Here is a 13,714-nt window from a genome sequence, read left to right as displayed (position 1 = left end):
CTGACCTAGAAAATACTCATTAACACTAGCTACAATACCAAAGGTAGCAAATATATCATTTTCAAAAAAGGCAGTAATGGGGACTGTTGCTCATTGTGCCCTACTTCAGACACGAGACATCTTATTTGAAACAATCATTAAAAATTGGGATTATAAAGAAATGCTACCTAGCTGACACCGATGTGACAGGCAGAAGAATTCAGTACAGCTTCTGAATGAAATGGACCATTAATCTGGTCTGGTTTCGCAATCATTAGCGGCCCAGTTACACTGAGCTAATAGTTAGTGCTGCAGCAGCCACATACAAATACACCACTTTGTTCTTTAAAGGCAAAGCAAAAGATCAGAACCAGCAGCTGTGGGCCTGGCCCTGCTGAGCACGCTGGGAAACCTTGGGAACCACAAAACCCAGCCAGCTGACTTGCACAGGGGCAGAAAAGGGGAGCTTTCAGGAGCAGAGGGCCCCCACAACTTACATGGCCCCGACAGCATGAGTGTCACGTGTTGGACTTCCAGTGGAGTTCATGACATTTTCTCATCACCAGTCAACAGTGTTAGCTCATTGCTCCTCACCTCTAATGAGATTAGGCTCCAGTTGGCTTAGGAAAATCCATTTGTTGGGATATTAGACTAAGGACCGCATTTGGATGGCTTAAATCACAAGTCTCCAGCTGTAGCAAGTTCCCTGCCTTGATTAACTCAAATGATCTCAAGCAATCATCACACCCCCTCAGGTCCTCAGCACAATTAAATACACCTGAATGAGGCCTGCAGTTCCCTGTTCAAAGCTTAATTTCTTTCTGCTCCCTGAAGGATCAAGGCACCCTGCATTTGTTGTGTGGAGATTCTGTGCGTTCACTTCCCCTCCCTGATCACCTCCAAGCAAACCTCTACCCCTTTGCTTTAAGTTACACGTCTTCTGAGTCGCTGACCAATTCTATCTGTTCAGGGTTAATATTAATCCTAGAAGCAGTTCCTCAGCTCAAAGCAAGCTGCTCTACTCTCTTGTAGTGCCTGGGCTTTGTCTGATTAAGATTACAGCATGTGCACGCTTATGGCAGAGGACCTGTCTGCCCCAGAGGCCCCACGCCCAACCAGCTGCGTATCCCACACCAAGTAAACTGCCATTTAGGATTGTTCAGTGTCCTAGTGCTCGACACACAGCCCTTTTGTGAGGGTGTCTGAGCTGCAGACGCACCCAGCTTTACCTTGGCCCTGCTTTCAGGCCCAGTGTTCTCTGACAGAGCTGTACCGTGAGACGTGCGCGAGATGAACGGTGCAACTCCAGCAAACCACGAACTGGAAAGACCCAGAGTTTCAGAGGGGAATTTATTGTATGGGAGCATATCCAATATCTTTTTTTTTTGGTCAACCATTCATGAGAATAATAAAAAATAGAAGCTTTTTAAATGACAAAAAATATAGTTACATATAATACAGATTTTCATCTTGCATTGAAGCAGAGCAGTAATAAAACGCTCACTCGTGTTTTCACAGTTAGTCTGCGTTGCTTCTCTAGGTTAAAGCGCCAGCAACCCAAATCTTCCAGTCAGAACCCCTAGTTAGTAGTTTCACGGGATGGTCATGAGGGTGAACACTCTGCATTCTGGATACCCTTCACAAGTAGAGGAGGCACACTCCCCATCCATGGCAGAACTACTAGAATTTTCAGAGGTACCAGCTATGCTTGAGGCGTCCTTGCTGCAACTGAAAGACTTTTGTATCAGAACTGTGTTTTTAGGCCCCAGTCAGAAACAAGAATACTCAAGAATGTGCTTAAATCCCCTTAGGTTCAAAGGGCTCAGAGCTGATCCTTTGTGACCACCTTGTTCTGCCCTCACAAGCACCATGAAGCACTAACCACTGCTTGATCACATGTGTGAAGTGCTTGCAAGACCACAGAGGATTTAACATTCTTCAGCACTCCATTAACTTGAGACCTAAAAGCATTCACTGCATGCATACAATTAGGTATATACTACACACACTTACCCCCAACCTCCCCCCAGTATTATTGCAATAATTCTTTGCTGGTATAACAGCTTATATATATACACCAAGTTTCACTTATTTAATTTTCTATAAACATAGAAAAAAACATCTGAAGAGAGCTAGAACAGCTTTCAATCAGTCACTATATTGGCATTGAAAGCTTTATTTTGAAAACTTTAAGCAGCAATACTGAATAAATAGACAGAACGATTGTTTTGTCATCTCCATACAACCGATGGCCTTCATCCAAAACATTAAAATACTGTAGCAAACAGAATAAACATGCAGTGTTTCAATGTTCTAAAAAAAAAAAAAAAAAAAAGAAAAAGAGGTGTAATATAAAAGTAACACTTTGACACTTATTTTAATACAGTACAGACCATTAAGAGACTATTTTCTGAAAAAAATATCTGAATACAGTTTTGTTATTTACATGGATCATTAAGGCCTAATTCACTCAAGTTAATGCACATCAGGAATTTATATGCTTCAAGGTAACTCACTAAAAATTACAGGATCGATTCTTTTTCTTTTGATCATACTCACATGATCCCACCCAGTTCACTAAAATAATGCAATACTCTTCACGCTAAAAACAAGGCAATTGCTGCCCCAAGAGGAGATTTTTATTTCAGTAAAGGATATTTTCCCTCTTACCTAACACGTTTGCATATTGCTAATGCTAGTAGGGGTAGTTCTCTTCTTCAAGAACTTCCTCCCAACTTGCAAGGGTTCAGAAAAGCAAGTAATCTCAAAGCTAAACATACCATTTCCAGAAGCAATTCAGGCACTTGGGAACCTAAGTCCCACTAGAAGATCCTGGGAGGCGTGTTCCTAGCTGACTTTTCAGAGTGGGACTTGGGTTTCTCCCTCGCTCGGGCATTCGGATTGTTCACCTTAGCCTCAACCTACTGGCTTTTCAAATGGTCACCCCCCCACTTTTCCCCTAACAACATAGCATCTCCAGCAAAAATAACCTGTATCCTCATGGATGAGAGAGATAACACAGTTAATTTCCACTAGTAATAAATTACAGGAGTTCTCCATATAAATTCCCCGTGCACTGGAAAATAGTGCTTTGTGTGTTCAACTATTTAACGCAAGCAAAAAAAACCCCGTTTTTATCATGCTGCCCAGTCAATAACATGGCACTTGTTAAAAATCAGTATGTGTAGCTTCCTTTCTGCTAATGCCCTGTAAGTAGGTTTGGGACATTTCTGAAAATGAGTTTTTTTTCTACAGTTGTAAAGAAAAAGAGTGAGGTTCCGCAGTTGATCAGAAGCAAAATCCTAAATGCCGTAGTGTGAGGAATTTTTCTAACTGTTACACACTGCTCAATTCACATTTAATGCAAGGGCATGCCGTTTCTTTTTGGTTTATTTACAGAGAGGGTGAAAATGCTACAGAACTTCAGCCTGGGTGAAATTCAAGAAGCAAGAGGAGTATGGTGGGGGCAGGGGAATTTGTCAAGTGTCTCGCAAATGGCAGGTTTGGATACCGAAGCCTCTCCTTGGCCACATGAGTGGCTGAAGCTGTGAACGTTTTTCAGATCACCTTGACACGTGCCAAAAGCCCTGACAAGGAGGGTCCACTCAGGGATGGTGGAGTGGCCACTCCTGAGCCAGCTCCAGGCTGGCCCCTCTGTCAAACAGCTGCTGCAGTCAGCAGGTGCTACTCTTGTAACTTAAATGGCAAATTCCTCCTCTGATTCTATTACAAAGCCGTAATTAAAGCCCTCCAGAGCTGCTCTTACCCTTCCCTTTAATCCTTTTCTTCCTCCCTCCATCCTAAATAACAATGTGGCAGAGAAAGAGAGCAGTTGTTGTGATGCAAGAGCCCAGTCCAGCTCCAACTGACACCTGTGGGAGATGGACCAGTCAGAAGTGTGACAGAAACGTTAGCTGGGGTTAAAGTATGCTGATCTGCCTTAAAAATACTTCATCTCAGGACAAGACTGTTTCCCCCCACCCCCATGCAGCATAATTTGGGCCAGACTTTGCAAGGTGCTGAGTGCCTCAGTTCTCTAACATCAAGAGGTGCTGAAGATGCAAGATATCCACTGGAGAGGGCCATTTCACTTCTGTAAATTGAACCCAGAATGTAAGGCATATATGCTCAAGTACCTTGGACAGATATTGTCCCCAAACTATGTATATTTTACACTTTTTTTTTTATATATAGATATATATATATGTACACACATTCTTTCTTTTTTGTTTAATACAAAGTTACGGGCACAGTAAACATGAGCACAGAATTGTGATAAAGTAACAATAAAATCTGTGAGCACTGCAAAGATTCCTCAGGAAGGAACATATGATTTTCCAGTTTGCTCACAAGGGAAGATGGAAGAAAGAAAAAAAAAAAAAAAAGACCTGATGATAAGTTAAACAGTAAAAATTCAGAGTCCATTTGGAAAGGTCCTTTATATATTCACAGCCTTATCTGTTGCTGTTAATCTAAATACAGCAGCATTTTTAGAATATATGATGCTATTAATAAGTGGAAAGGGAAAAAGATGCAATAAACACTCAGGAATCCTTCATCTTCTACTGTATCTTTTAAAACTTCCATTTGTCAGGAAGCTCCTTTTTTTAAAAAGGAGACTTAAATTAACATTTATCTGCACATCAAGTAAATCAACACAAGAGGATGCTAGGAATTAAGTATTTTTCTGTGGCAAAAAAAAGCTTGGAGTTTCCTACCAGCAGTAAAATCCTGACCCTACTAAAGCCATCAAATGAGCTCTGTCATTTTGCCACTGGCTAAGCCCAAGCCTTCAGTACTGAGTGAGAGGATGATGTCCCCCCCTCGTGCCAAGGGCGTCTCCAAGGTGGGGATGGTGCTCTGAGTTGCTGCTAGAACAGAAAACCCAAACACAACCAGGGAAGGCCCATCCCTTCTCTAGCTCATCCATGAGGCCAGCCTCCAATGTTTGCAGTGTCCCACTGCTGCCAGTCGCTTTCTCCACAAACCTGGTGTCCCCTTTAGCAATCCAACATCAAGGTCTGTAACCAACAAAATTACCCGGTGTTGTCTTAAACTTCCTGCAGGGAAACCACTCTGTTTAATCCTCGCTCAGCTTTGACTGCACTAGAGCGACACCAAGATACGAAAATGCTCCCTTTTCACATGTTTTGCAAAAAAATGACCACCAAACGTGTGAACTTCCTGCTTTGTGAGCTTTACGTTCTGCAAGTGACGTCTTTCAAAGGGGCTAAACCTGGATGAAATCCTGGCCCCACTCGCATCAGGGAAAGCTCTGCTATTGACTTCGAGGGACTCTCTGCCAGGTTTCTTCCCTCCACAAAACTTGAGTGAATTCTGGAAGGCTGGAAGAGGATGCCCGTTTGTTTTGTGTCTTTCTTCTCCTCCAACAGCAAGATTTACCTCAAAACAACAACACTGTAATGGCTTAGTGGGAAAAAAATAAAGTACAAAATCACACACAGTGAGAAGCCTCCTACTCTCTTTTGGTAAGATATATGAAGACAACTTCTTACATTGTTCTTTTCTCAAAAGGCATATACAATGTGGCAAAATATTTCAAATATACATTCTATATAATAAAATATCATCTAACTAGTGCATCCTCAATTATATGCTGGAAATATTTTTACCAAGCCAAGGTTTAAAATCCATAAATCTTTTTGAACACTAGGTGCTTCATTCAAAGGCAGATTCAACAGCAAGTAAAACCCACAAGCTCACTTTTCAAGCCTTAAAAGGTAGCAGTGGATGGAACGTGACATATTATGACCCACAACAGAAATGAACAAAGTTAGTGGTGAGAAACCACTGCAATGGTTCAGCACCCCACAGAACTCTGCATTGCAGGTTGCTGTACTTGATCAAATTGGGGGGGTGTTTGCACACACAAATTAAAGTCACCTTGTCAGACTGACACACAGCCATACGTGATTACTCACAAGTTAAAAATAAAAATATAAAAGGTCAACATTCACAGGTCCATTGATTAAAGGGAATAAATTAAACCTCAGGGAAGTTGCATACACGGTTTCCTTCACCCTCAGTCTTCCATCTACGCCTATACACGGGACAATACCTTCCCAAACACTTCTCAAGTGGCAAAAACAGCGGAGGTTTCTGCACTCTAGCTGTGTTGACAGCAAGGTCATCCTTGCCAGTTCGGAATCGAGACAAGCTCCTGTCTCTTTAGCATCAGTGCACAGGGTATGGCTCCGAGTGGTGTGTTGGAAGAAGAAGAGGAAGAAGAAAAAAAAATAAAAAATAACACGGTGGCGTAACAAAAAAACCCCGAACAAAACAAGAGAAAAACTTCTTCCATTCATCATTGGCAGAATAAAATAAAGTGTATCTTGTCCAGGGTACCTTGCTAGGTCCTCTCCAGAAGAGGTATGTACTGTCATACATAAATGCCCTCCGGGTTAAAACCAGACGACAGGGGATTCTGTAGGATCCGAAGGTTGCTGGGGAGCTGCCTCGAGGAGCCAGGGCGCTTCAGTGACCCAGACTGAAATGTTGGCTCTGGACAGGAAAAAGAAAAAAAAAAAGGCAGTCAGAAAAGTCATCATCAGGGGGGAGATCCATAAAACACCTCCCCTCTTCCTGCTTAGTGTGATAAGAAAACAAACAAACAACAAATAAACCTAACACCACACATAACAAACAATTGAAATGCCTGGGTAGGAAGGGATGAGATATATGGTGCGTGATTCCTACTCATTTTAAACCAGGAATATCTACCAGAAATAGCTGTCCATAACCGATACTCTCCTATGGAAAACATGGTAATGTGCAGGAAGGGATTGTACCTACACACAACTCAAAGCTTCAGCTTCCTGCCCACTCAAAAGAGACAGTTCACACAAGCACTGACATTTTAAGGCCTGGCTGCCTTTTGTTCCTTCCACTCCCCCCGCCTTATGCTCCCAGTGCCTTTTGGTTGGAAAGTTTTCCGAAAGGAGAACAGAACCACGCCAAGGAGAACGGCGAGGCAAACGGCCCCCTTGAAAGAGGAGCATTGTCAAAGCACACAGCTGTGCCTGTGCCACAGCTCTGACACACATCCCGTGCTTCTGTCCAGGAAAATCTGAATCCAGCTGTGGGCACGTGCAGGTTGCCCTGATCTCGCCAGGGGCAAAGTCAACTTGCACGTGCCGTAACAGCCATCTGTGCAGGGCTTCTGGATGGCTGGCAGCCCAGCTGGATTAGCTCCTATTCCCGTGGGACTGCTGCTGTCTGGGATTTCTGGAGATCCAGACACATTCCTTTTCCTACTCTGACAACACCAGAAGGGGAAGAACCCAGATGAGCAGCACTGTCAGAAGCGCAATGATCCCGTGTGCCAGCTTTACGTGCCCACAGCCACTCTTGAAAGCCACTGGCTTAGATGGGACAAACACACACCCAGGCACAGCAGGAGAGAAGTTATCCACACACTGCTCTTCATTTATAGCCTGCTAAATCCTTGGAACGGAAAGGAATATCCGACAGCGTGCTTTGTTAGTGCTCTGCTCAGGGCCTTCGCTAACAGAGCGCTCCCTTCTCGCACCAGCGCTGCCCTTAAGGCAGTGCCAGCCCCTTCTCCCACCCACCCAAAGCATTCCCCCAGGGCTGCACCTCTCTCCAGCTCCACAGGTGGGGCCTCCACCTCCACGGGGTCTGCCGGCAGCACCGTCACCTTCGTTCCCGTCTGCTGGATGAACTGCTGCAGGTTCACCTGGCGCAGCTCCTTGGTCAGCTGCTCCAGTTCCTGTTCCCTGTCCTGCCGGCAAAGAGGAAACGTCTGCTGAGCACGCAAGGCAGCACTTCAAGACTCCATTTACAACTGGGCAACTCCTTTTGACAAGAAAGCCTCTATTTTTAAATTCAAATGCAAACTGAAGAACTAGCAGGTTTTTTTTTTTAAATCTTGTAATTTAAAGAGCAGGTCAACACTCACTATGATTTACTGGAATCACAGAATCAATTAGGTTGGAAAAGACCTCTGAGATCATTGAGTCCAACCCTAAGTACAGGTGACTGCTGGGGTTTTTTTATATGTTATGTTTTTGCATTGCTCCTGGGATGACCAGCAGATGTTTCTCATATCACCTGAGAACAATTTCAGCACATCAGATGTAAGCCAATAAAGGTCATAGTGTGCCCTCTGAAAAAAAATAACCAACTGAGCAGCAGTCTGGCACCAAATCTTAGTTCTGCCTGAAGTGTCCAGCATGGCTTGGACATCTCTGATCTTAAAAGTAGTATAATTGCTTTCTCTTCTTGTTCTTTGCGTTTTCTACTTAATTTTTTATGGACAGAACCTTCTCACTCTGCAAATGTTTTGTGCAACGAGGCCAAAGCCTGGCTGGTTCACCAGCCCTTCAAAGCACAGAAGATAATTTAGGACTTTCCTCAAGGCTCTGTAGTTCTGGCAAGATATATGCAAAACTTACAGCTCTGAGAGATTACGACAGTCTTAGAGCTACAATTGTTCCCCTGCACACACACAGGTTGAGCTTCATTAGCAGAGAACTGCATCTGGTACTCTCTCCACAGTCAGGATGGAATTCCTACTATCTGGCCACAAATTACCAGAAAACTCTTGCTAAAAAATGCCACCTTCCTGCTCTTATCACGGGAAATCTAGTGAATCGAAAATTTCTTTATTTCCTTGCTGAAAGGTCTATAAAAGACACCCATGCTCAACTTTCCTCTTTCAAATCAGCAGTTCCGTAAATATTAATTTTTAACTTTCAGCATGCAAGAAAATATTTACTGCCTTGCGAGAAAATATTTCTCTGTTTCCTCTCCCCCCAAACTCCACAATACAGAGCTCAGTTTATTTCCTCCTGGACTTTAGATTTGTGCAGCTTTACGCTTTAGAGCAAGCTTGGAAGATCTGAATTTAACAGGAACTTTCCCAGGAAAGTAAAACCTAGCCTAGAAAAAGAAACAAGCCAGAAATATTTTGAACCATATTTTTGATCCTCCATAGCCTCAATAAATGCTACTGAGGACAGGTAAATCACATACAAGAGGACCTGATGCTTTCCATCAGTGCAAAACCTTAAGCACAGCCTGGAAACTTAAAGACTGATAAACATGGCCAAAACTGCTCAGAGTTTTCACCCGTTTTGCTTTGGATGAAAAGGTTACTTTTTTTCCCCCTCATCATTTGGTAAAACCAGCTTATACTGACAAGGCTGTAGCTGCTCAGCAGTAAGGATGCAAAATCCCTTTACATATTCACAGCAGAATCACCTTGATGCAACTGCAGCACCAGGGAATATACTAACTGTGAATCCTGGGAATCAGCAAGAAGCACAGCTCCAGCTGATATGGTGCTTCATCCAGCTCCAAATCCCAGGAGCTCCAATCTCTCCTTTACCTCATCCAGCTGCCAGCTGGATTTCCATTTATTCTTTCATGCTCTATCAAGTTCCAAGTGATATCATTAACTTTAGCAAGGAAGCAGGGCCTGGGTTCTCCTCTGACACCAGTGCCACAAACACCTGAAGGTTTAAGAGAAAATAAAATCCTGAACACCAGCAAGTCAGCCAGGAAAAAGGGGATGCTGTTCTTTAAAACAAAAGCCCTGTAAGGTAACAGCTACTTTAGCTCTACATCCATCTATCCAGGTGCTGTTCTTTTTAATTCATGTCTTGTGGTGGCAGACAAACCTAGCAAGGATCAGAAGCTTAGCCTCAGGAAAGGCTACCATGGTGTAAATTGTTGTTTTTCATCTCAGATGCTTTCAATGAGCAAATTACATGCAGGTGAAATGAAACCTGTCTGCCCTTCCAAAAAAAAAAAAAATCTGAAATGCAATCCAAAAATGAAACACTTTCCTCCTTTTACCCCAAATCACAGTGGTAACTTTCTCGTGGTTTTTTTAAATCTGCCTAAGAGGAATTTGCCACGGTCATGTCTTCAACTTTTCTTTAGCTACAGATAAAAAGACAGTCTTACCTGTAACTTCTTGGTCGCTTGGCCCAAAGACCTTTCTACAGCTTTAATGCCATTCTCCAGCCTCAGACTCTGCTGGCCCTGAATATCAATTTCACCCTTCACCTTCTCGATTTTTTCCTTCACCTCTTCTTCATTCACTTGGGACTCCTGAACTTCCCGCTGCAGCTTCTCCGCTTCAAGGCCGCTCTCCATGTTGTGGATCTGAGACACGTAGTCCTTGAGCTTGTTCTCGCACTCCAGGATCCTCTGCCTCATCTCCTGCAGCTGCTCCTTCAGCTGCTTCTCGTTCTCCTGCTCGATCTGCAGCTCGTTCTCCCAGAACTCTTCCTCCTCGATCTCCACCTCGTTCCGCTTGATCTTCTGCTCCAGCTTGAGGATTTCTTCTTCCAGGCTGGCGTTGTACTTCTGCTCCCAGTAGCGGATCTCGGCCTCGTTGGACTCCAGCTGCTTCTCGATGCACTGCAGCTTCTCCGTCTGGAGGTGGATCAGCTTCTTCAGCTCGTCCGCCGTCGTTTTACAGTTGTTGAGCACCTTTTGCTTGAACTCGGACTCCTTGCTCTTCCCGAAGATGTCCATTAACCCCTTGGCGCCCCCGGTGAAGGTGAGGGATTTCCTCTTGGGCTCCCTCCTCTTCATGGACTTGTCCCCGGGCGGCCTCAGCTTGGCCAGGGGCGGCAAGCTCTGCCGGTACAGCGTCCTCTCGGGGATGCGCGCCACGCTGTCCGACGTGGGCCGCTCGCTCAGGGAGGGCCCCGTGCGCCGCAGGATCAGCTGCACGTCGCTGGCGTACTGCCCCCACTTGTTGAGGGACACGATGGGGTTCTCGTGCGGCGCCAGGTGCCGCTCCGTGTCCCGCCACTTCTCGATCAGCGTGTACCGCCCGGTGCGCCCTGCGGGGACAGCACAGCGTCAGCGCGGCCGCGGGACGGCGCTGCGGGGACACCGCGGGGCGGCACCGTCCGTGCCCGCATCCCGCACAGCCCCGGAGGATGTCCGTGTCCCATCCTCCATCACTCGCACAGCCTCGGGGGTGTCTGTCCATCCCTCATCCCCCCGGCACAGCCCCGGGGTGTCTGTCCATCCCTCCCCCCCGCACAGCCCCGGGGGTGCCTGTCCATCCCTCCTCCCCGCACAGCCCCGCGAGGGTGTCTGTCCATCCCTCCATCCCTCCGCACAGCCCCGGGGGTGTCTGTCCATCCCTCATCCCCCCCGCACAGCCCCGGGGTGTCTGTCCATCTCTCCCCTCCCCGCACAGCCCCGGGGGTGTCTGTCCATCCCTCCCCCCCGCACAGCCCCGGGGTGCCTGTCCATCCCTCCTCCCCGCACAGCCCCGCGCTGTCTGTCCATCCCTCCTCCCTCGTACAGCCCCGGGGTGTCTGTCCATCCCTCCCCCCCGCACAGCCCCGGGGGTGTCTGTCCATCCCTCCTCCCCGCACAGCCCCGCGAGGGTGTCTGTCCATCCCTCCATCCTCCGCACAGCCCCGCGAGTGTCTGTCCATCCCTCCTCCTCCCCAGCACAGCCCCGGGGTGTCTGTCCATCCCTCCTTCCCCCCGCACAGCCCCGGGGGTGTCTGTCCATCCCTCATCCCCGCACAGCCCCGCGGGGTGTCCGTGTCCCGCTCCACGCCCTCCCCGCCCTGCACTGTTCTCGTGTCACAGCACACGCTGCCTCCCTGACGGTGCCCGCACCTCCCTGAGTTCAGCTCCAAACCCTCTCCCCCGCAGCAGCAGCAGCAGGGAGGAGCTGTTCACACCCGCACAACCCCAGGGCTGCCGCCAGGTTTGGAAGGACTGGTGGATTCACGGAATCACGGAATGGTTTGGGTTGGGAGCGACCGTGAAGATCAATCTCATTCCACCCCCCTGCTTCCACTATCCCAGGTTGCTCAGCATCCCCACCAACCTGGCCTGGAGCACTTCCAGGGATGGGGCAGCCACAGCTTCTCTGGGCAACCTGTGCCAGGGCCTCCCCACCCTCCTGCAAAGTTTAAGGCGAGTGACCCAGTGATGCTGGCAACCACCACATAAATACACCCAGTACAAGGCTCTAGAGGAAGAAAACATGAACAGGAGTCCCACATCTTTCAGCCACTGAGAAACATGAAATTTAGGGGAGGAGTGTTTGCTGTTAAACTCTTTCATCAATGAGAGGCAGCTGTGAATGACTGACAGAGCCTCAGTCCCCCAGTTCATGCCTCCCATTCACTCAGACACTGGGGAGAGCCAGCCCAGGTCCCAGCAGTGTGATGCCAGCTCAGGTGACCCCTGGCAGTGCTGCTGCTGTGACAAACCTTCACTGAGGGGAGCAGAGGGACCAGAGTGGCACGGGCTGCCTGAACTGCTCTCTGCACAGGCTCCTCCTCTGGAACAGCAGCTCTCACATCCCCTCTGGGATACTCAGCCTTCAGGAAGCAGCTCAAGTCCTTTAGTAGTGCTGGGAGTTTTTTGTGAGCACTCTGGTGATAGCTCAATATACAGTAAGTGCAGTCTGGTGTGCTTTTTGAGTACAACTTCATTTGTGCTGCCACCCGACATGCTTAAATTCAGCTCAGCAATCTTCCTCCCCTGATACCCCTCATGGGATTTTTCCAAACCCTCTTACTACTCTGAGATACAGCACTCTCCAAATGCAGAAGAGAGTTTCCCTTATCAAAGTGACTTCACTTAAAAGCCACACAACAGTGTTTACAAAAAGATGTGAAAGATCAACTGCTTTTAAAGCACGTGATGCTAATGAATTTCTGAACAGCTCCACAATTGCCATTAACCTTAAAAACATCATTAGCCACTTTAATGCATTACCTATATCCATTTCCAAGAGAGATGATCATTCAAATGATTTATTTCAGCACATAAGTGCCTAAAATACCTGCCATACATACAGCTATAGAGTGGAGGAGTTGGAAGACATGTAGATATCAGTGGTAATCCATTTGATGCATTTTCTTTCCTCACACCACCTGCCCAACCACCACTCGTTTTTCCAAAAGGACAAAAATATCCTAACCTCAGGCTGGAGATCTGCCTCCCACCTCCAATCACAGCACTCACGTGGACCCCTCACCTCGGATTCGCAGGAGACTGTGGTAATCAACCTGCTTCCCCCACCCCTAAAATTCAATATTGCCTTACAAAGAGCTTCCCCAGGGTCCCCCTGATCTCACTTTCTCACAATCAGCTCAGGACGCAACGAACAACAACAAAAACTGGCTGTGGAGGCCCCGCCAAGAGAACAGGGCAGCTCTGGCTCCTGGCTCATCCCAGAGGTTGTTGGCTGGCCAAGCTCAGAGACCAAAATGTCCACGTTCACTTCCAAGTCAGGAGTGAGGGCTTAAGGATTTGACGGGTAGAAACCAACAAAACAAGGCAGGCAGCATGAGAACAGCAATCCACCCCCCTGAATGCCTTGTTTGTAAGTGGCTGTAGGCAGGCACTGAGGGGGGGAAAAGAGGAAAAAAAGGGAAAAAAAATCTATCAGCACACTAACATGCTTGGCCAACACTCTCAGAAACAGATTTAAGGTTTGTTTTAATAAAGTACTTCAAAAACAAGTTTACTCTGCCAAGATATAAAGTGAGAGATTTCTGCCAGCTCACAATATTGCTCATTGATCCATGAAGATTTATAGTTTGTTGCAGGCATTGGTGCTGTTGTAGGAAAAATAAACCTAGCACTGCTTGCCACAGCATATTAACAATAAAACCTCTGAGGAGAAAAATTCAGTGAAAACACACCCCAGAACCCAGGACAAAGGTTGCACTTCAACTGCTCTGTTTTGTTACTC

At 46.7% G+C, this 13,714-nt stretch overlaps 2 protein-coding genes across 5 annotated transcripts in view; both read right to left on the bottom strand.

Moving 5' to 3' along the window:
• The window catches only part of SSPN (sarcospan), a 69,849-nt gene extending 63,409 nt beyond the window's left edge, over positions 1 to 6,440 (bottom strand). The window contains exon 1 of the mRNA XM_050325383.1: positions 6,346 to 6,440. Within this exon, the coding sequence (XP_050181340.1) occupies positions 6,346 to 6,387 (42 nt within the window). The 5' untranslated portion in view covers positions 6,388 to 6,440. The remainder of the gene's footprint in view (positions 1 to 6,345) is intronic.
• Positions 2,132 to 13,714, bottom strand: part of RASSF8 (Ras association domain family member 8) — a 75,581-nt gene continuing 63,998 nt past the window's right edge. For 2 of the 4 annotated variants that reach the window (XM_050325377.1, XM_050325378.1), the window contains exons 4-6: positions 9,931 to 10,820; positions 7,597 to 7,741; positions 2,132 to 6,501 (exon numbers count right to left, since the gene is read on the bottom strand). In XM_050325377.1, coding sequence (XP_050181334.1) covers positions 6,380 to 6,501; positions 7,597 to 7,741; positions 9,931 to 10,820 — 1,157 coding nt within the window. In that variant the 3' untranslated portion in view covers positions 2,132 to 6,379. The remainder of the gene's footprint in view (positions 6,502 to 7,596; positions 7,742 to 9,930; positions 10,821 to 13,714) is intronic. The other 2 variants (XM_050325379.1, XM_050325381.1) reach the window with 2 other exon arrangements.

Source organism: Myiozetetes cayanensis, unplaced genomic scaffold (genome assembly GCF_022539395.1).
Source record: "Myiozetetes cayanensis isolate MyiCay16 unplaced genomic scaffold, myiCay2020 scf3, whole genome shotgun sequence".
In the NCBI taxonomy this organism is placed as follows: domain Eukaryota; kingdom Metazoa; phylum Chordata; class Aves; order Passeriformes; family Tyrannidae; genus Myiozetetes; species Myiozetetes cayanensis.
Note: the sequence above shows the minus strand (reverse complement) of the source record. Positions and strands in the feature narration are given on the sequence as shown.